The following is a 22,971-nucleotide window of genomic DNA, read 5'->3' as shown; positions in this document are numbered from 1 at the left end:
TTCAGAAATTCTGGGAACTCGCCAAACAAGTGAGTGAATTCATGACCTGGAAGAAAGTGGAGTGTCCGTTTGAGAAGGATCGCAAGATCCTGCAGTACCTGCTGACCGCTCCAGTGTTCACTGAGGACGGTGAGTTTCTAAATGAATGAATGAATGAATGAATGAATAAATGAATGACGGAGAATCTTAATGCCTATTAAAGAAATAGTTTGACATTTTGGAAGACTGATCTTAAATTCTGTTTCTGGCCAAGAAGGCAAAGTCTAATCTCTGTACGCTGACTATGAAGCTACAGCTAGCAGCCGATTAGCTAAACTTAGTTTGGAAGACAGGGGAAACAGTTAGCCTTTCTCTCTTCAAAGTTACATGCTTACCAACATCTTTAAAACTAAACTTATTCACAGTTAATATCTCATTTGAAGTGTAAAAATAAAAAGTTATGGATTTATTTTAATCTTTGGACAGAGCTAAGCTAAATACCACTCTTCATGGTAAGCTAGGCTAACTGGCTGCTGATGTTAGCCTCATATTTGATTAGCAAGAGACCAAATAATCATATATCCCAAGATGCCAAACTATTCCTTTCAGATTAAAGGTGATAAAAAGAGAAAACTGACGTATTTAGCAAACGTACAAGCTCATTAACATGGTAACTTCATCATAATAGTAAATGCTCAGCCACACTACTGTTATTATGACGAGCACACCAAGATTTCTGGTCATTTAGGGGTTTTAAGTCAAACTTTATTACGTTTTCAACAAGCATGTTAAACATAATTTATAATCATGTGGATTTGATGTCTTTATTTACAATGAAAACATCACAGGAGACACATGAAACCTTGTAATCCAGATTTGTGGAAGAAATCAAGTCCCTTTTGAATCCTGTAAAATCGAAACGGCTGATTTCTGTCAAAGTAGAGTACAGGTGAGGGTTGAGGCATAATGTTGTTAGATATAAATTACAACAGAAACCATAGTGATGTTCAGTGTCCCTGGTTAAAATATAGCAGACAACAGAATGAGCCTCAGATCCCCACACACACACACACACCTACCTACTTTATCACCTCTCACACTCGAGCAGCGCTGGTAGTTTTGGTCGTCCTAAATCCACATCAAAGTCTCGTGTCACTGGCTCCGGCTCTTATCACCGTCTTATCAGAGAGAGGCAGGGAGCTCTGTTCAATCTGGCCCAACTGACCAATCAGCTGTGAGTGCTTCCTATCCATGGGGGGCAGTGTCGGGTGATAGTGAACATCCTCCTGTTAACCAGTCCGTGCATTAATGCAGAGAGTCTGCACTTTGCTGCACACAAGGGGAGGAGGGTTGATTTGAATTGGGTCTGATATTTGAAACGTGTAGGAACGTTTTAAAACTGCTTTTAGGCTCCGAACAAAGTTTGATTCAACTGACGCATCAGTTTTTTTTTTTTTTGTGCTTCTTTGTTGGATTTTCTTCAAGAATATTTTTCTTCGCCAGTCAATACAGAGAGCACAGGGGTGACCACTCATAATGAGTGAGGATGGAAAAGGAGCGAGAAAAACACTGATTTTGCTGTTTTTTTACTGGAGGAAAAGAAAATGAAAAAGCAGATCAGCAGATAAGCTGACTAGAATAAACTGTACAGTAGCTGAGGCAGGAACAGAGTCTGCTGCATCATGTAAATGTCACCACAAAGATCCGTGCTGTCTAATGCTAAATAAATGTTCAGAAACTGTAAAAATTAAATCTATATGTACCAGTTAACATATAAAAGAACTGGCCATTATTTCAATAGAACTAATGGAGCATCTTATGAATGTGTTTCTTTTATGTTCATGGATCGATTCCCTTTGATAAATGATCAGATTAAAAAGAAGAGATCAGATCAGAACAGTCTAAAATTTGTGTTTTTTTTTGTCCACACTGCTCCAAAATATTGGATGAACACATTTAATCACAGAAAATGCTTTCAGTGATGGAAAGTGAGGGGAAAAATGGGAAGAAAATTTAAATACACTGGTAATGTGAGCCAGAGCCCTGGTTATTATAAGCTTTAACTGTAAGTGAAGGGACCAGTAATAAGATCAGCACCACTTAATGCCGACAAGATGCAGTAATTGTTAAGTCTTTAAAAAGCTAATGATTCTTTGATGTTTCTCATTGCAGCGTTGTATCTGGCTTCATACGAGAGCGAAGGTCCTGAGAACAACATGGAGAAGGACAGATGGAAGTCTCTGAGGTGTGTATGAACCTCCCCCCTTCTCCCTCTTCACACTCACCCTCAGGGGTTTTGAGTCTTTCAATCACGGCTGTCACCCCTCATCTTCTCCTCCCTCCCCGCTGACCAGGCTCACCCAGAGGGATGTAGGTCACCCTCCGGTGCTGACCTGCACGCTATTCAATAAATGCTTTAAACACGCACGCACGCACACACACACACACACACACACACACACACACACACACACACACTCAGGCGCCCATCATTCTTCTTGGTCACATCACCGCTTGTGTAGACACACGCAAAGCACATCAGTCATTTTCACACAATTACATCTTATGCACACAAAACACACCATACCCCCTCATCACACAGCACTCTGTGTGTGTGTGTGTGCGTTGAGAGAAAATTGTCTTTTGTTTAGTCGCCTCTAACTCAGTGAAGAAAACCCCAGAGAGCTGACAGGGATATTTCCTCTCGCTTCAGCATCATACGCTGAAGTTTAATTGACACAAACTGAGTCGGGGACGTTCAGTTTCTCCAGAGACGAGAGCTCCAGATCACATGTACTAACATGGTCATATCACTGCCATTAAAAGCTTTTAGTTTTTTAAACTCAATAATAAATGTTTCGATGGCCAAACTGAGCTGCGGAGTAACAGCCACAAAGAGTGGTTGAAAACTAAAGCTGATAAATAAAAAGCTTCAAATTAAGACTTAGTAGTTTATGGGATTGTTGAGTAGCAATATAAAAGCTAGCCACCAAAACGGAGATAAGAATAGAGCAGAAATGTGACTTACAATCATCAGGTGGACACAAACACCACTGCAGGTGAATGCTGTGATGTGATAGGCAACAGTTTACTAATAAATGATCTATACTTACATGTCAGGGCTGTGTCAGTCAGCTCTTCTGCCTAGTGGACAAAAAATATATAAATTAACGAAGCTTGAAACATAAAACATGTATCTTCAGTCTATAAATCTATGAGCAAAGCTGAAACTGTTTTAAACTCAGTGATAACTGATTTCATATACTTTGTTTTGCTTGTTTTTTAAAGAAAGAATACAATCTAAAAAGAACCAAAATGCATGAGACAGTCAAGTAAAAATACAGCCAGTATTTATGGACAGTGAGCACATGATTCAGAGCTGACAGTCAGGCTGCAGGCTGCCAAAAACTGACCCCACACAACCCCGACCACCCACATGAATCAGATCTGTTGGCCGGGGTCAGAGGTGAGAGCAGGTTTTGGATCCAGATCCTTGTGAGTGTTGGGTGAAGCCCAGCCAGGGTGAATCCACTCAGCTCCGTGTGTGTGTGTGTGTGTGTGTGTGTGTGTGTGTGTGTGTGTGTGTGTGTGTGTGATATCACGTTTACTGATATCACACACACACACACACACACACACACCCCCCTCCCCCCGAGCTTTGCCTCCACTGCGACACGATCTGTCACTTTATTCCATCCGAGCCGTGTCAGCAGAACAGGCCACTCGCCTTGGAGAAAGTCTGCTCAGCACAGACTGTCTCTCTACACACATCACCCTCACCCCCCACCCCTCCAAAAGCCACTGAAGACAAACTGTTGCTGCAACTCACATTCTACTTTTTAAAGTCACAGTTTTTAACTAAAATATCCACCAACTTTGACTTTCTTTAAATATTCTCACTGGAGGGAAAAGATGATAAGATCTTGGTGGTTTTCCAAGATTTTTAACTCCAGACACACTGTAAAAAAATTAATAATTAAGTTGAGAAAAAAAAAATATATATATAGATATATGAGTTTCAAACCCAACTTAAATTGTAACCAAATCTTAAATGCTTTTACAGACCAGCAAACAAACCTCCATTAAAGTTGTTGATATTCACTTAGATAAACTACGGTATTTCTATAGTAAATTCATCAATTAATTTCTTTTGAGTTTGCTCAACAATTGTAACACTTTTTGCAGCAAAAGTTTTACTTTTTCTAAATTGAAAAAGTTAAATCTGAACATTATCCATCTAAAAAGGTTTGTGCTCAAAAATCGAAACAATAGTCAAGTGACTAGCGGCTTTAGTAGAGGTCTAAAGGCTGTGAGATCTTTGTAACTCTCAGGTTTATCTCATGATGCTAACCTGTTTCTTTCCTGTCTCCACAGATCCACTCTGCTAAGCAGGGTCTAAAACTTATAAACTGAAGAAACCAGAGTGAAGACAAACCCCTGACAAGCTAGCCGTGCCCTGCTCAGCGCCGCTGTTGTCCGAACCAAGTATCCCTGTGTTGGAAGGGAAATGACAATCTCTACTTTGGCTGGCGAGGACCTTTTGGTGTTCCCTCCAGCTTCAGATTTCTATGAAGCTCTGCTTTTCCTTACCCTCTTTGCTCTTTGTGCTGTATATTTCAGGACAGCTGTTTTTTTCATCTCTTTGTATGACTTTGTAGTCTTTTTTTTAAAAAAAAAAGAGCCGCCACAAACCTTCATGATAAAAGCCAAGGGAGGTGCTTTTTCTTGTCCGAAGCATTTCACCCTGAATCGTTGGGGTTTGTCCCCCATCCCCCACCCCCCACCAGTTTTCAACCCATTTTTTCCACTGAAACTACAAAGTTAGCTGCTGGTTGGCTAACGTAACAGAAATGCTACTCTCTCTCTCTCTCTCCCTCTGGTTCCACAAGCCAGCACTCTGTACAGAGAAGTCGAACCTTAACCCGCAACACTGTTGTTCATCATTAAGCTAGCCATTATTTGTAGTTTGGTTTCGTCTCTTTCCTTTGTACGATACCTGAGTATCTTACGCCTCATGTCTCTGTTAATTGTGACGTTTAAGAGAAAATGCACTGGCTGCATTTTAAAGATGTAACTGAGTTTTTTTTTTGTTTATTTGTGTTGTATAAAGGTGTTTTTCTTAAGCAGGAAGCAACACTACCTTGTTGTTTGTCTTTGACCCCCTCTCGGCCTCAGTGTGCGTCAAACAAAGTCAGCATCAACCAAAGTGTTTCTCTTCTGAACAGCATCTTTCCAAGGTAGGAGCTGGGGCTTATGATGCTGTTAGATGCTCTGACAAGCGCTTTGTTTGAGGCACACCGAGGCCCCTCAGCAGTGAGCTTAAATGGAAGGTGTGATGATGTGTGTTTCCTGTTGTCCCTGATAATCTGTGTTGAAATAGCCCTCTGCTGTGGTTCAGGTGAACCAGGGTGTGGGCTAACATTCATACTCTCCTTTTTGTTCCTGCTCTACCTGCTAATGTAGAAAATGAGTGTGGTTGTGCTGCCCCCTGGTGGTTCAGTCAGAAAAGTGAATGGATTTGTGTGGTTGAATAATGTGAACTGAGGATTGTTTTTCTGTTGAAACCCTACACAGGTTAAATAATATCCTTTGTTGTTATTTTTAAGATTATTAAAAGTATAGTTTCTTCCCTGTTTATTTATAAATCTATTTGTGTAGTCACATTATGTCCTCATGCCAATATGTACTGTTATTTTATTGTTATTTAATTTTGTACTAGGTACATAACATGCTTAAGTAGTCCTCACATATTGGCTTGATTATTATTTTTATACAAGTTTGTATGAGACACTTATTTTTCAAGGTACGAAATCAGAGTATGAAGTTGAATATGTTTGACTGATGTCTGCTTTACCTTGAGTGCTCCTCTCACCACAGAGTACTGTTGTGTTTTATTGTGTACATACTGTATGGTTCTTTTTCTCCCTCGCTGTGTTCAACCATTTGTATTTGGACTGTTAAAATTGAATAGAAGAATGTTTATTAAATGAGTTAGTTGTGTTTAAAAAGAGAAAGTTAATAAAAGAATGTTTAAAATTATCTGATGATTGCGTTTGTCATTTTTTTGAGTGTAAGTTACCCTTTGAAACAGTTTGTGTAATCTAAACTTAAGGGGCAACTTACTTCCTTTCTGAAGCTCTCAACTACATGCATACACATATGCTTTCATGCTATGACCTTCTTATGCCTTACTATACTATGTAATTTTTATTTACTTTTTATGCCTTACTACAATATGACGTTTTTATGAGTTCTTATACCTTACTATACTATGAAGTTTTTATACCTTGATATACTATGACGTTTTTTGCCGTTTTTGTACCATATTACACTTAGATTTTTTTTGGCTAATTATATCGTTTCATCTCATGCCTTGCCATACTATGACGTTTTTATGACCTTTTATGCTTTAATATACTATGATGTTTTTTTGACGTTTTATGCCATACTATACTTAGATTTTTTTGGGCATTTCTCTGCCATACTATGCTTAGATGTTTTTTGGCATTTTTATGCCTCATTATATTATTTCGTCTCATACCTTCACATCCTATGACGTTTCTATGACCTTTTATGCCTTAATATACTATTATGTTTTTTTGACGTTTTCTACCATACTATGCTATGATGTTTTGTGGCATTTGTATCCCTAATTATATTATTTCGTCTCATACCTTCACATCCTATGACGTTTCTATGACCTTTTATGCCTTAATATACAATGATGTTTTTTTGACGTTTTATGCCATACTATACTATGATGTTTTTTGGCATTTTTCTGCAGTACTATACTTAGATGTTTTTTTGGCAACACTATGCCTTACTATACTATCTTGTATGATGCCTGACAATACTATGACTTTTTTTATGACCTTTTATGCCTTAATATACTATGATGTCTTTTTGACATTTTATGCCATACTATACTATGACATTTCTTGGCATTTTTCTACCATACTATACTATGATGTTTTTTGGCATTTTTATGCCCCATTATATTATTTTGTCTCAAACCTTCACATCCTATGACGTTTTTATGACATATTATGCCTTAATATACTATGATGTTTTTTTGACGTTTTATGCCATACTATACTATGATGTTTTTTTTCATTTTTATGCCTCATTTTATTATTTCGTCTCATACCTTCACATCCTATGACGTTTTTATGACCTTTTATGCCTTGATATACTATGATGTTTTTTTGACATTTTATGCCATACTATACTATGACATTTTTTAGCATTTTTCTAAGGTACTATACTTAGATGTTTTTTTGGCAACATTATGCCTTACTATACTATCTTGTATGATGCCTGACAATACTATGACTTTTTTTATGATGTTTTATGCCTTAATATACTATGATGTCTTTTTGACATTTTATGCCATACTATACTATGACGTTTCTTGGCATTTTTCTGCCATACTATGCTTAGATGTTTTTTGGCATTTTTAAGCCTCATTATATTATTTCGTCTCATACCTTCACATACTATGACGTTTTTATGACCTTTTATGCCTTAATATTCTATGATGTTTTTTTGACGTTTTATGCCATACTATACTATGACGTTTTGTGGGATTTGTATCCCTAATTATATCATTTCGTCTCATGCCTTGCCATATTATGAAGTTTATATGACCTTTTATGCCTTAATATACTTTGATGTTTTTTTGACGTTTTATGCCATACTATACTATGATGTCTTTTGGCAACATTATGCCTTACTATACTATCTTGTATGATGCCTGACAATACTATGACTTTTTTTATGACCTTTTATGCCATACTATACTATGATGTTTTTTGGCATTTTTATGCCTCATTATATCATTTCGTCTCATACCTTCACATCCTATGACGTTTCTATGACCTTTTATGGCTTAATATACTATGATGTTTTTTTGACGTTTTATGCCATACTATACTATGACGTGTTTGGCATTTTTCTGCCATACTGTGCTTAGATGTTTTTTGGCATTTTTATGCCTCATCATATTATTTCGTCTCATACCTTCACATACTATGACGTTTTTATGACCTTTTATGTCTTAATATACTATGATGTTTTTTTGACATTTTATGCCATACTATACTATGACGTTTTTGGCATTTTTCTGCCATACTGTGCTTAGATGTTTTTTGGCATTTGTATGCCTCATCATATTATTTTGTCTCATACCTTCACATACTATGACGTTTTTATGACCTTTTATGCCTTAATATACTATGATGTTTTTTTTACGTTTTATGCCATACTATACTATGACGTTTTTTTGGCATTTTTCTACCATACTATACTATGATGTTTTTTGGCATTTTTATGCCTCATTATATCATTTCGTCTCATGCCTTCACATCCTATGACGTTTCTATGACCTTTTATGCCTTAATATACTATAATGTTTTTTTGACGTTTTATGCCATACTATACTGTGATGTTTTTTGGCATTTTTCTGCAGTACTATACTTAGATGTTTTTTTGTCAACATTATGCCTTACTATACTATCTTGTATGATGCCTGACAATACTATGACTTTTTTTATGATGTTTTATGCCTTAACATACTATGATGTCTTTTTGACATTTTATGCCATACTATACTATGACATTTCTTGGCATTTTTCTACCATACTATACTATGATGTTTTTTGGCATTTTTATGCCCCATTATATTATTTCGTCTCAAACCTTCACATCCTATGACGTTTTTATGACCTATTATGCCTTAATATACTATGATGTTTTTTTGACGTTTTATGCCATACTATACTATGATGTTTTTTTTGCATTTTTATGCCTCATTTTATTATTTCGTCTCATACCTTCACATCCTACGACGTTTTTATGACCTTTTATGCCTTTATATACTATGATGTTTTTTTGACATTTCATGCCATACTATACTATGACATTTTTTGGCATTTTTCTAAGGTACTATACTTAGATTTTTTTTCGCATTGTTATGCCTAATTATATCATTTCGTCTCATGCCTTGCCATACTACGACGTTTTTATGACCTTTTATGCCTTTATATACTATGATGTTTTTTTGACATTTCATGCCATACTATACTATGACGTTTTCTGGCATTTTTCTGACGTACTATACTTAGATTATTTTTGGCAACATTAAGCCTTACTATACTATCTTGTATGATGCCTGACCATACTAAAACATTTTTATGACCTTTTATGCCTTAAAATAGTATGATATTTTTTTGATATTTTATGCCATACTATATTATGACATTTTTTGGCATTTGTATCCCTAATTATATAAATTCGTCTCATGCCTTGCCATACTATGACGTTTCTATGACCTTTTATGCCTTAATATACTATGATGTACTTTTGACCTTTAATGCCATACTATGACGTTCTTGGCATTTTTCTACCATACTATGCTTAGATGTTTTTTGGCATTTTTATGCCTCATATCATTTCGTCTCATGCCTTGCCATATTATGACGTTTTTATGACCTTTTATGCCTTAATATACTATGACGTTTTTTTGACGTTTTATGCCATACTATACTATGACGTTTTTTGGCATTTTTCTGCCATACTATACTATGATGTTTTTTTGCATTTTTATGCCTCATTATATTATTTGTCTCATACCTTCACATCCTATGACATTCTTATGACCTTTTATGCCTTGATATACTATGATGTTTTTTTGACATTTTTCTAAGGTACTATACTATTATTACTATACTACTATTTTTTTTCGCATTGTTATGCCTAATTATATCATTTCTTCTCATGCCTTGCCATACTATGACGTTTTTATGACCTTTTATGCCTTAACATACTATGATGTTTTTTTGACATTTTATGCCATACTATACTATGATTTTTTGGGGGCATTTTTATGCCTCATTATATTATTTCATCTCATACCTTCACATCCTATGAAGTTTCTATGACCTTTTATGCCTTAATGTACTGTGACGTTTTTTTGACGTTTTATGCCATACTATACTATGACATTTTTTGGCATTTTTCTAAGGTACTATACTTAGATGTTTTTTGGCATTGTTATGCTGAATTATATCATTTCGTCTCATGCCTTGCCATACTATGACGTTTCTATGACTTTTTATGCCTTACTATCCTATGACGTTTGTATGACTCTTTACGCCTTATGACATTTTTATGACTTTTTATGGCTTATTATACAATGCCATTTTTATGCCTTCTATGCCTTATTATACTATGTTGTTTTTATGACTTTTTTCGACTCACTACAATTTAACATTTTCATGACTTTTTATGCTTATGATGATCTTATGCCCTACCTACCTACCTACATACATACATAGTTACATACATACTGTAGTTTTTCACTTTACAGTGCTTTTTGCATGATAAATCAGAAACATATGGAGGGAGTACATTACAAAATGCCTTGAAAGGCAAAACACATTCTCCATGATCAGTATTTGAGGCATCAGTGAGCATGTGGTTGTGTTTTTTGCTGATGGAGTTGTTCCTGTATGGAGGCAGATAATAAAAATACATATCTGGCTCCATCAAGTGGTCGTATGACGGTAACACAACTGAGTTTGTGATTTTTGCTAAGACACCAATATACTGTAGTCTTCAAAGTGTGATGTACTGGTGTTCAAACTATACATAGCTATTAAAAATTACCATGTCAATAACATATATACCATCGTACACACTATTACATGAAAGTCTATGGTCACCATATTGCTGCTCTGTGGTGTTTCTCAAGAAGATACTTTATATTATAAAATTCAATTTACAAATAGTATGGCATTTGAAGAAATACAAAGTATTATCACATTATCATTACACAACAGCGATTCAAACCAGTGTGTTTCAAAACGAATCAGGGGGAGTCAGAAAGATGATTAATAAGAGCAGAAAGTAGAAAAAGAAAACATACATTTCTGTTACACAAAATTATATCGTTCTCTTCAGATATTCCTCTACTATAAACTTCTCTTTTTTTAATTTTTATTGTGAATGAATTCCTATTTTCAGAACACTAAAAATTATTCAAATTATACATCACCTGGTCTTAAACCATAGGTATGATAACAGGTCACAAGAAGACGATGAAACTATGCAGGTTAACTGATGGCATTTAGAGGCTCACATCAAAATGTGCCATCATGTTTCATGTGACATCTTACCCTCTGGCAACTGGAGATCAAAAACTATAGAGAAACACATAACCTGGCCTTCTGATCACAACCCAAAATCACATCATAAAACAACACTGAGTGCTGCTATTCTGACCACATACTGTCTAACTAGTATGTGGCTAACGAGCGCTGTCAGATATAGAGCAAACACATGTCAACATCAGGAGAAAACAAAACACAGTCAGCTGACCGATAGGTTCAAACCCAGATCTACTGGCTGTGAGGCGACAGTGTTAAAAACTGAGCCACGCTGCAGCCAAAACAGTCAATTCTTCCAGTCTGAACATGTGTGCTGCCAGATTGCCCTTGAGCGAGCGACTGAAGCCGTGCTCCACCACTTGGAGAAGACGCATCCTACAGAGTCATCCAAACACCCTGAGCGTGAACATGTTTACTCATTCAAAAATATGTCTTTTGCCCAGTCTCTCTGATTGCTCTCAGGTTGAGGTTGGGAGTCAGTGACCTGGATTATTATCATTTTGTGCTGCAGATGAATCAGCTCTGGCCACCTGCCATTATTGTTCTGTGCCTGTCAATGGAATCTGCTGCAGGCCAGGCTGCTCAACCAGCGTCACAGACAAACACTGGGAAAACCAATTAATCATTTCTGGGTGTGAAGGACTGCAGCTTTTGGTCGAGACTTTAGCTCGTCCAAAAAAGTAAAATGCATCATATGTAGTGTGAAATAAGACCACATGAAGTCAAAGGCAGGATTAATGAGATTATTTATCAGATGAACACTTACATTTTACTATCTTTTTTATCTTTTCAATTTATTTAAAGCTGTTCTGATCAATGTTTTTAAATTAACAATGGATCAAATGAGCCATGTACAGACACAGTTAGCAACTAGCTGGTAAACACAGAAGAGCATTTAGCAGCTGAAGAGCCTGGTGGAGACCAAAACAGAGATAAAACAAGATTATTAGATTTACAGGACAATTCATCAGGTAAACAAAAACATGACGCCAAATCAATGATGGAAGTGCTCTGTCTGCTTGATAGCTAACTGTTAGCCAGAATTGTTTGCCAAAACGACTTCATGATTTATGATAACATGTCTGATGTGTTTACAGCTTGCGTCACTGGCCCAAAACAGAGTCTAATAGCAGCACAAGTAGAGAAAAGTTACTGAATGATTGTCTAATTAGCTAATGTCAGCCGTCACAAACTACTGGTCATACCAGACCAAGTAAAGCTAACATAATAAAAAATTAGTGTATACTGTGTCTGTATACAGGACTGTGTAACTTTTGATTTGTAAGAGTGACATTTTGTTTCTTATTCTTTAAAAGTTACAAGAAAGCTCCCTGACGCAAGATATAGACATTGGTTTATCTTTATCTCTCTATTACATTTTTACTTCTTAAATCTAATATTTGAGTTACTGTTATGGATTGGTCAATTACTTTTTTGTTTTGTTTTCAATGTGCACTTTAGCTTGTTGTTTTTCTTTTAATTAAATCTTTTACATGACTGTATTAGAAATGTTATGATTTGATCATTCTATTTCAGTTTAATGCTAATTTTGTGGAATATTTTGTGTTTTCATATTACCTATCTTGGTCAGGACAGGCTTGAAAATCATATGATATATCTTATCTTAAAAAGGTACCATATTTTCGACTTTATTTGAAGTGTTTATCCATAAGAAGATATATTTGTGGTTTTAAGAACCAAAAATCATCTCAATGTAGTTTCACATCTCCTCTCTCAGGCTTCTCTCTGGAGCTCTATCAACAGGTCGATGAGCCAATCAGAAGAGAGGAGACTCTGAGCCTCTCCTGTGATTGGCTGACTGTTTTCTGAGTGATCCAAAAATACAGCAGATTTCAGGTATAACACGCAGAGAAACCAAATCCTGCACGGTTGCATGGTGGGTCCAGGTGGTCCAAGTTACAGGAAGTCCTGATGGCTGGTTTTAAGGCTCAGTTTCTGAATACAGGCTTTGATAATTTCACAGTATTAATATAGAACCTAGACCTGAGCTATAATCAAACATTTATAATCAACATTTTACGAAATATGGGACCTTTAATGAGGCTTTTCTCCTTAAATAAAATGTTAATTTATATTTTTATTGCAAAAATATTAAAAGTTTGTTTGGATCAGAAACCCAAACTAATTTTAGTCTCATCGATACAAAAAAGAAAAAGGTTTTTTTGAGGTGATATCACTCTGACACGTGAATAAATCTGTGTCTACGTCGCTCACACCTGACCTGCCAATCAGACCCGGTCAGCGCGCAACGCGAGAGCGCGCGCAGCCTAGGAGGAGAGGAGGGAGCGCGAGAGAGCTAGAGAGAGAGAGAGAGAGAGAGAGAGAGAGAGAGAGAGAGAGAGAGAGAGAGAGAGGGGGGGACGGGAGAGGATGCGACGAGTGCTGCAGAGGGACCGTCTCTTTACTGATGCTCAAATGTGCGAACAGATCACCTCTTCTTCTTCACAGCTCGTCTGAAGACTGCATCAGGTGAGCACCGAGATTTACTCTGAACTACACACGGATTCATGTCGGGAGGAGCGACGAGGAGGCATCGTGAGTTGCAGGTGCACGATAATCTTAGGAAACGTGTCAATGAGTGAACAAACTGGAATTAGTTTTTATTTACATTCACACTAAAATAAACGTCTGTAATATTTGTATCATATGAAACGTCCTCAGCAGTTTGTCTGTAAATCTGTTGCTGGAAACGTTTCAGGGAGGCACCGAAACAACAGGGGGAACTGCAGTTAACTGTGTAAACAGGTCTATAAATGATTTTGATTTTCAGAATAAAGTGTTGGAGAATAGTCTGATCTGGCATCCACTCACTGTAATCCGAGCAGGAATGTGATGAATGAAGTCTACTGTATGTATGAGTGGGCGACAGTCCCCACACAACAACAACAGGATTGTTCTCTGACATTTCCTCCCATGTTCACTCTTACTATGTCCAGAGAAACATGATGTAAAGATGCACTTGTTTTGTTATAGTTATTAGTTATTTTCTTCTTATTTGGATGAATCTTGAATGGATCTTTTTTTTTTCTTTATAAGCTTCCTGATCAGCATTTCCGTCACTGATATCATCAGAGCAGATAGGGAGTGACTGTTGATGTAATGCAATACTTCCTGCCTTCTGAATAATAAATGAAGACAGTCACTGACCATTATATACTGATTCGCTCCCTCTCTCCTCTCTCTCTCTCTTTCTTCTGTTTTCTCTCCTCGCAGCATCAGCTCTTTCCTTTCAAACCCCGCATGGACCTTTTCCTGCTGAATGTCACTTTGCTGTTGGAGAGGCTCGCTCCTCTTTGATAAGTTCCTCAATCATTTCAGCAAATATTGACCTTCAATCTCTCGACTCCTCAGGTGATAACATGGGGAACGGTTCAATGAAATCAAAGCGTTACAAACACACTGACGGCTCCAGTGCTTCCTCTAACGGCCGAGCCCACAAAGATCACGGTGGTGGGTACAAAAACTCGTCCCTGGACTCCCTGAGGGCCCGGGTGGAGGAGCTGGAGCGAGAGGGCAAGAGGAAGGATGAGGAGCTGTGCAGCAAAGAGCAGCAGATTAAAGGTCTCCAGGAGCAGCTGGTCAAACAGACGCGAGCTCTGGCCGAGCTGAGCGAGGAGATGCAGAACAAGTGCATCCAGCTCAGCAAGCTGCAGGACGTGATGAAGAACCAGACCGCAGCTTCTGCATCACGGCCTCCCTCCATCAAAACCAGCGGGAAGAGCAGCCCTAACCTCAGCGTCCGCATCAAGGAAACCCTCAACAGAAGGAAAGGCGCCAAGGCCGGGGTGTCGGCCGAACCCACATCCAGGACCTACGACTCCAGCAGCCTGCCCAAGTTCTCCTTCGAAAACGCCCGGGTACCGAAGGACGCGAGGTGAGATGTCTGTCTTTTTTATTTTTATTTTAGGAAAGTCTCAAAACACAAGCTGAGGAAAGAGGAACCAGACAGCAGGCGGTGTAGGGTTCGTGATACCCTCAGGCTCAGTCCATCTCAGCTCGGTGGATGAGCTTTAAAAAATGCAAGCAGCAAAGGGAGTGTGTGGTGGATGGAAGGTGGCCAGGAAGATTTTAGTGTTAATGACAAAAAAATTAAAAAATCTGTTGCAAGATTTTTCAGCTAATCCAAGGTTAATCTATATCTTCATGATATATAGCCAGAAGTATGTGGACAACCCCACAAATGAGTGCCTAGCTCTAATAGCTCCAATAAAGGGAAGTCTTCATGCATCAGTATACAGTATATTGTAGATGTTATTACCTGACTTTGTAGCAACATTTTGGCCAATTTCTGTTATAAAGTAATGATGCATAAAGGTGCACAAAGCTCCATAAAGAAATGGTTTTCCAGTTTGTTGTGGAAGAACGAGACTGGACCTCACTAACGCCCTTGTGGAGCAAATCCCCGCATCCAGGTTCAGCAAAAGCTGAAACCAGAAGAGTGGAGGCTGCTGTAGCAACATATTAATGTCCATGAGTTTGGAATAACATGTTGAAAAACCTCATATTAGGTGTAATCTTTGGGTGTCCACATACTTTTGGCCATAAAGATACAGGTTTGCTACTTTCATCAAACAAACAAACAAACAAAAAGAAAACAGCCTTTTCAGATTAGGACTGTAACAATGGAGCCTTATTCACACAGCACTGTCTTTGCAGCAGCAAATATAAAAAGACGTGAATCTAAATGTATTTCCAGTTAAACAGGAGCTCAATCCTTCCCATCCAATAAAATGTAATTTCTCCTGCATTTTCATTGATCTATGCTACCACCTCTGTGTCACTGTAAGCCCCACCCCTACAGGAAGTAGAGTATATCAAATTAAGGGAGTAAGTTGATCTCAAAATGCTGCCTCATGGGCACGACAAGGCTTCATGCCTCATAAGAAAAAAGAAAAAAAGAAAAAAGAAAAGACACTGAGGATCATTTAAATTAAGATAACATGCTCAGTATCTGTACAAATTATAAATTATAATAACAAGTACACATTGAAGAAGCAAATATTTCACCTGCCTCAGAAGATGTTACATAAAGCATGTGTACAGTGCGCCCCCTAGTGGCGCTGAGCAGACACACACGTCACTGATCTGCCCGGTGTGTGTTGGATGCTGAGACCTGCAGCAGATCCTGCCTCACCCGACTCTGAATTAAACATGTGCAACAAAATCTTGCACGTTTTTAGATTGTTTTATATACCTGGTATTTATGGTGACTTTTGGTCAGTCACATGACTGATGTGCTGCATAAAAGAAACCAGAAACAGCTGCTGGTTAAGACGAGAGAGCTGAAAGATATTTGTAAAGTTGAGTGGCACATTTTTAACAAATCTCCAGATACACTGCACTTTTTTAAAAAGAATTTCCAGCCCATTTCATTTCATTTAAGTCACACGTGCTTTCCAATTCGTTAAAGAGGAGAGGAGCTAGAGAAGGTACAGAGGTGCATCTCTATATACATAACATCTGGTCACATGTGGTCATCATGTTCAGAAAAGGTTCTGAGTAAATCCAAGTAACGTGAAGGCACATTTTTTTTTATATATAGCACCATTCAGAAATAAAGCAAGTCATCAGATCATTCAGATGACATTAAAACAGTATTTAAAAACAACAAAACTAGTTTGAATCGATAAAAATATTTAAATAAGTCTCATCAAGACGTCATAAAATCATGAAAGAAACTTAGGACAAGTGCCGCACTGATAAAAGCTGCAGCAAACAGTGATGTTTTCATCCCTGATTTGAATGAGCCGACAGTTTCCGGTGATCTCAGGTGTTCAGGAAGCTTGTCTCACAGGTGAGTGGCAGAGAGATTCTGGATGCTTCGTATTGCACAGGGAGATCGGAGACGTATTCGGACCATTTAGTGCTTTATAGACAAGTAGGAGGATTTTAAAATCCATCCTAAAAGACATCTGAACTCACTGTCATTACGAGTCAAGTCACTGTTATCTACACGCTTTCCCTGAAGGAAACTTAACAACCTCTATTCTTTGCGTCCGCGCTGCTTTAGGTCAGATTCAACTGTCACAGACAAAATCTCTGTGGGATCAGTAACGACCAGCGGACCTCACCTATTAACACTCTGCAGAGCGTCAACACATGCCGCCCACGTCCCCTCTCCTCTGATGTGGCATTCAGCCACTTTTGTTCTCTTGCAGCTTAAATGAGAGCAAACACAACGAGCGCTGAGCCGATTCGTCACTGAAACAAAACCTGGCAAAAAATAAAAGAAGAAAAAAGAGTCATGTTTTTATGTTTGTTTTCAGCGATGTGACGGGGTATAGAGAGAATTATTAGGATCAAATCCAGCTTAAGGACCTTTAATATACGACCTCTTGTCGTGTGACATAATTTAAAGCGCACACGAGCTCAGTCTGACAAGAAACAACACAGAGTGTTATTTAACGAGAGCAGGACGTGTTGTTGTATTTTCCAACATGAAAGCCAAGTTGTTGTTCTGGTGGTAGGACATGAACACAGCGCTGCAGTGAATAAAATGTGAGCATGCCGAGTCTCCCTCCCTCAATCTAATCCTCATGTTTAAAACATGTGTCGCTAATAAGCCCAGGATGGATTATATAACCCGAACTGATGGAAATGAGGCAGCCTGAGACTCTCCTGCAGACCGGCCCTTTGAAGAAGACTCGTCTTCAGTGCAACTCGCTGCAGACGGAGTAACGACACGGCTGTAGGTGGGAGGGGAGGACGCGGGCTGAAAAATAAAGAGCTGGATGTCATCTGCTCTCATTTTTCATAAAGCCCAAAGTGATAATTTATTACACACGATAAGGTGGATAAACAGACCACCCACCACCTGCGCCGCTCGCCCTCATGATCTACAGTTAGCGTTCAGCCGGGGCTCTTAACCTTTTCGGTTTACAACTCCCCAAAGGAAGTGATGTCTTCTTCTGACGGGCCCCTCGACCACAGCTGTTCAAATGCACAACGGTGAACTCTGACAGCTCATGATGATTTTATGTTTTCACCATTTTTTTATTTTTTATTTACGTGATTCATTGTTGGAGGGAGACCAGAGGCGGCAAACAGGGCATCGTTTCACAGGGGAGAAAATATTTAACACAGAAAAACACAGTGAGTAATGTGGATGTGGGCGTCCTGGTGGCTCAGGATCGAACCACACAGAAATATTAAACAGTATTACGATAGTTTATTTAAGGAAAACTATCAGAACCACGATGGAAAAATACTATCACAGCCCCGATATAAACATCTACCTCAGAAAACTTCATGTAGTTCTACAAGTCAGTGGCGCTCAAACCTTTTCAAATCAGATCACTGACGCCCCTCAGTTCATCTGATGAGACTTTTGCTTTTAGATGTTTCATTATTAGATGTTATGGACTGCCATGAGGAATATAAGTAAAGCACATCCAAGACCGTTTTCATCCAGTGTTTAGTTTAGAGGATCTTTTCAGATGTTTTCAGATTTGTTAAAGAAGGGTGTGAAGGATAGAAGGAAGGGAAGGAGGAATTAAAAGAGGAAGCAAAGAAAAAAGAAAGAAAGAAAGAAACTATATTTACTTTGCTGTCAGATGTGTAGAGTCTCTCTCTCTTTCTCTCTCTCTGTCATCTTGTCTGTCAGAATAAAAAGCAAAATTATGAAAAAATATATAAATGTACTGAGTCACCTTCACTTCAGCCTGTAATGTCTGTAGTTTTAGTTTCCGTCTTCAGATTCTTTGATCACCTCCCTGAGAAAAACATGCTAAACAAACCAAAAGCTTCATAAATAAAGAGGCACTTCCTGCACGTCCTTGTGTGATGCCACATGAGTTCATCCGCGGCACTTATACAGCACTTTTTCTAGTTTTATTGACTGCAGAAAGCGCTTCACGTTACAGGCTGCATTCACACGCACAGATACAGCGTAGGGCACTCGCACAGCACTTTCTCAGGCGCTCGCACTCAGGGGCATTCTGGGGTTCAGTGTCTCGCCCGAGGACACTTCAATATGTGGACCGGAGGAGCTGGTGGAATCGAACCTGATCCTGATCCTCAATCCTAAAGCTGCAACACTCAATAACAAACATTACAACAGATGTCTAACTCACTCCTGGTGTCTTGGTGTGTGTTGACAGTGTGAAGAAGCTGCTGACCGACGCCCTGAACAAGAACCAGTACCTGAAGAGGCTGGAGCTGCAGCAGATCAAAGACATGGTGGAGTGCATGTACGAGTGCACCTACCAGCTGGGAGAGTACGTCATCAAGCAGGGAGAGCCGGGGAACCATCTGTTCGTCCTGGCAGGTGGGTGCAGTCCTGTTTGATCATTCATCAAATTTAGGAAGAACTTAGCAGCAGCTACACACCTCAGACTACTGATGATTACACCTGTCTCACACACACACACACACACACACACACACACACACACACACTCTGTAAACGTCACATGACACACACCGTCCAATGAGAGGCAGAAGCAACAGGGTGACGCGAACGGTCTGCAGCTGCAGTGATTTCACTTCTACTGGAGGTATTAATGAGTGGGCGGAGTCTTGTTTGGCCTGCTGGCTCTCCATTGGCCACGCCTCCTCTCGAAGGCCAAAAGAAGCACATCATGTAAAAATCCTGGGAAATGATCTCAGCACATTTTACTTCCTGTATTTCTGGAGTTAGTATCTCTCCACTCCAGATGCATTCACTTAACTTTTAATGACACCTGGGTTCGTTAAACGTCATTCTCTTTACTTTTCAAATAACAATTTCGTTTGCAGAAACATTTAACACATGTGCAAACACTTGATTTCACCTGGGTGTCTTCTCCTGGCTCATTTACTGTGTAAAAACATGATTTTTTTCCCCTTTATTTTACCATTGAGATTAGAAAAATAATTGTTTTATAAGAGAGAACTGGCCAAGATAGCAACCATACAAACACATACAGCATGAAACCACATGTACGAGACGAATTTGAGCTGAATGGCCTCTCAGGAAAAACAACCACATGTCTTTAAGATGCCCTTAACATTTTCAACAGATATAAGATCCAGAGGCGAAGATTGTATTTTACATTTTAGCAGTATTATTCAGTATTATTCAGTATTATTCAGTAAAGAGGCTTTTAAACTGTAAAACTACAGGAAATGCTGTGAATAAAAGCTGCAGGTCTGTTTCTGCTGTACAGGGTTTCATACAGCTGCTTGTTTGCAGGTGTTTTTACAGGCTTCATCTACCTGCTGGTGAAATCATGAAAAAGCACAAGAGGAATTTACTGATGAATGAGCAGCCTATTGTCCGGTCTTAAATGAACTGAATGACATTGAAGCACGTGTCCGTCTCCTGTGTCTTTTTTTTTAGTCTGTGTCCTAAATGTGGCTTTTAAAAGAAACCACTGATTGTCCCTGTTTCATATTTACAGACGGGAAGCTGGACGTGTTTCAACACAACAAACTACTCACGTCGATAACGGTGTGGACCACTTTTGGGGAATTAGCGATCCTGTACAACTGCACGCGGACGGCATCGGTGCGAGGTAACACAAAAAAAAACAACTCAAGTTGTCTTCCGTAGGGATCGAATCCGTGCCCTTGTGGCGGACGTGATCAATATTATTATATATTTCTTCGCTCACTCTGTTCGCCACGAGGTCACGTCCTCAGTGGTATGAGCTGCGTTCACAATAGGGTCGGGGCCGGCTTTTAGGAAAACCTCTGTGACTGGTGCGGAGAGTTTCCCATCCCGTCCAGTTCCCTCAACCATCTTCTTCCGTCTGTAATCCGACACCTCCCTGACCTTCATCGGAGCTGCAGCGACTTCTTAAACCCGAGGATTCGCCGGATAATGAGAGCGGGAGAATCAGATCGGGTCATTAGACCGAAGTAAACAGTGCTTTTGCACGGGTGTGTTGACAAAGGCTTTGCTTGATATCCACAGCTTTGCATTCTGATTGGTTTTCACCTCCTTGGCGTTTGGAAAGCACATACCATGTGCTGTGCGAGTGCTCTCTGTCCAGGTTTGTATATTTAACCAAGTAGTTGACTGGTGAGCCCTTTGGTGGTGGTGGTGGGGGGGGGCACACACCGAGATGACCTCCATATTAAGGGTGAACTGGAAACACCTCGACAGTTTGACAAGTCTCTCTGGGTGGGTTTCACATGATAACACATGAAGTGGATAAAGGGGAAGTCGTTCTTTTGCTACTGGTTTGTGTCAAACTTTCACAGCCACCTCGTCCTGTAGTTTCTGTATTTGACGTGACTCATCACCAGGACGCAGGACAGATTAGTGTTTTTCTCCTTTGTCCAAAATAACAAAAGAGTACGTTCTGTCTTTGCGGTGCTGGAGGGGTTTAATTAAACACAGAAGATAAGGGAAGAGTAAAGAAAATCTTTGTTGTTTCTTCTTTTCTGTTCCTTCGTGGTTATCAGTGCCCAACATTTTCTCAGACACTTTGTATCTGCTAATCAGGGGCAAAGGTCAACAGACTCTCTGATGGACGTGTTGTTGCTTTTACAGCGGTCAACAAAGTGCGGACGTGGGCTTTGGACCGGGAGGTGTTTCAGAACATCATGAGGAGGACGGCTGAGACGCGACACGACCAGCACCGCAACTTCCTCCGCAGGTTAGCATCACGCTGTAGCCGAAAAAGCTAGCATGAGATGATGTGCTGTAGCTAGCATCTACAGATGGAACTGCACATGAGACGTTTAGGGGACATCTGTAAATTATACCATCTACCAATAGTCTGCATGTGAGGCATTTAGGGGAGATCTGTAAATTGTAGCATCTACTGATGGTCTGCTGTGACATTGTCGGCTTAGAACAAAAACAATGAACTAAAGAAGCTAAAAGTTGCCGTTGGGCAGCAGGAACAGGATTGTGAAAATAGTCCTGTACGGACTCTGAATTGTGGCTCCAAACTGTATAAAATCATTGTTAATATGTATTGTTTTGATTATATAATTTTAACTAAAGAAACAATTTGGTCAATTACAGTGTTTTGAAACTGCTGCATTACCTGATTTCTTTGACACAGACAATCAAGTTCTGCCTAAAATGTCCCTGGCATCACGGCTATATTCGCAGATACAGAGATGAATGTTCATCATGTGTGTTTTGTCTTTCCTGTCAGCGTTTCACTCTTGGCTAATCTACCAGAGGACAAGCTAAGCAAAATAGTGGACTGCCTGGAGGTGGTAAGTTATTCTGTCAAACTCAGTGTAATTCCACCGGCGGGACAATTTTGACTTTTCATTGTGTTGCACAACCCGTCTGGCAGCTCCTGGGAGCCCCAGCGTTGCAGATAGCTGCTGTCAAAATATCATTACCATTTGGCCATATACCATTACTGCGTGTCAGCATATTCTCTCTACCTCCAGTTGGCGAGACCTCACAAATTAACTTGTTGATGAACAGAGCCGATGTTATTCCTGTCATCGCCGGCCGCTGTATATTGTTACCATAATTATTTGACCAAGGCCCCAGAAGGTGTTTATTCAAATGGGGGGTGGGGGGGACGAGTGATTTCTAAAAGATGTGCGGGTGACAGGCTTTTGGTTTGGTGAGTGTGTAAAAGTGAATGTGTGTGTGTGTGTGTGTGTCTGTGTGTGTGTGTGTGTGTGTGTGTGTGTGTTGAGACACGGCGGGAGAATGGCTCAGTTCGCTTCTCCTCCATCTTTTCAAAATGAAAAACTTCTCAGGGACAGTTTCCCTGCGATCGCTGCTCGTCCTCCCGCTGCCCCGCGCTCCTTCATTCAGTCGTTTCTGATGGAGCTGATTCTGTTGCGTGTCGGGGGGTGTGTGAGGGGGTGTGGGGTGTGTGTGTGTGTGTGTGTGTGTGTGGGG

The 22,971-nt window shown here is 39.4% G+C and overlaps 2 protein-coding genes across 4 annotated transcripts in view; both read left to right on the top strand.

The window, feature by feature from the left end:
• rasgef1ba (RasGEF domain family, member 1Ba) overlaps positions 1-6,018 on the top strand; it is a 115,365-nt gene extending 109,347 nt beyond the window's left edge. For both annotated transcript variants that reach the window (XM_023414368.2, XM_023414369.2), the window contains 3 exons: positions 6-129; positions 2,152-2,224; positions 4,354-6,018. In XM_023414368.2, the coding sequence (XP_023270136.1) occupies positions 6-129; positions 2,152-2,224; positions 4,354-4,378 (222 nt within the window). In that variant the 3' untranslated portion in view covers positions 4,379-6,018. The remainder of the gene's footprint in view (positions 1-5; positions 130-2,151; positions 2,225-4,353) is intronic.
• A 7,542-nt stretch (positions 6,019-13,560) lies between these two features.
• The window catches only part of prkg2 (protein kinase cGMP-dependent 2), a 20,799-nt gene continuing 11,388 nt past the window's right edge, over positions 13,561-22,971 (top strand). The window contains exons 1-6 of one of the 2 annotated variants that reach the window (XM_023414308.1): positions 13,561-13,634; positions 14,517-15,039; positions 19,265-19,431; positions 20,546-20,659; positions 21,643-21,748; positions 22,259-22,322. In XM_023414308.1, the coding sequence (XP_023270076.1) occupies positions 14,525-15,039; positions 19,265-19,431; positions 20,546-20,659; positions 21,643-21,748; positions 22,259-22,322 (966 nt within the window). In that variant the 5' untranslated portion in view covers positions 13,561-13,634; positions 14,517-14,524. Of the gene's footprint in view, positions 13,635-14,386; positions 15,040-19,264; positions 19,432-20,545; positions 20,660-21,642; positions 21,749-22,258; positions 22,323-22,971 lie in introns of those variants that run through there. The other variant, XM_023414307.2, reaches the window with a different exon arrangement.

Source organism: Seriola lalandi, unplaced genomic scaffold (assembly GCF_002814215.2).
Source record: "Seriola lalandi dorsalis isolate HSWRI2012SDOR001 ecotype SW California unplaced genomic scaffold, Sedor1 jcf7180002054524, whole genome shotgun sequence".
In the NCBI taxonomy this organism is placed as follows: Eukaryota; Metazoa; Chordata; class Actinopteri; order Carangiformes; family Carangidae; genus Seriola; species Seriola lalandi.
Note: the sequence above shows the minus strand (reverse complement) of the source record. Positions and strands in the feature narration are given on the sequence as shown.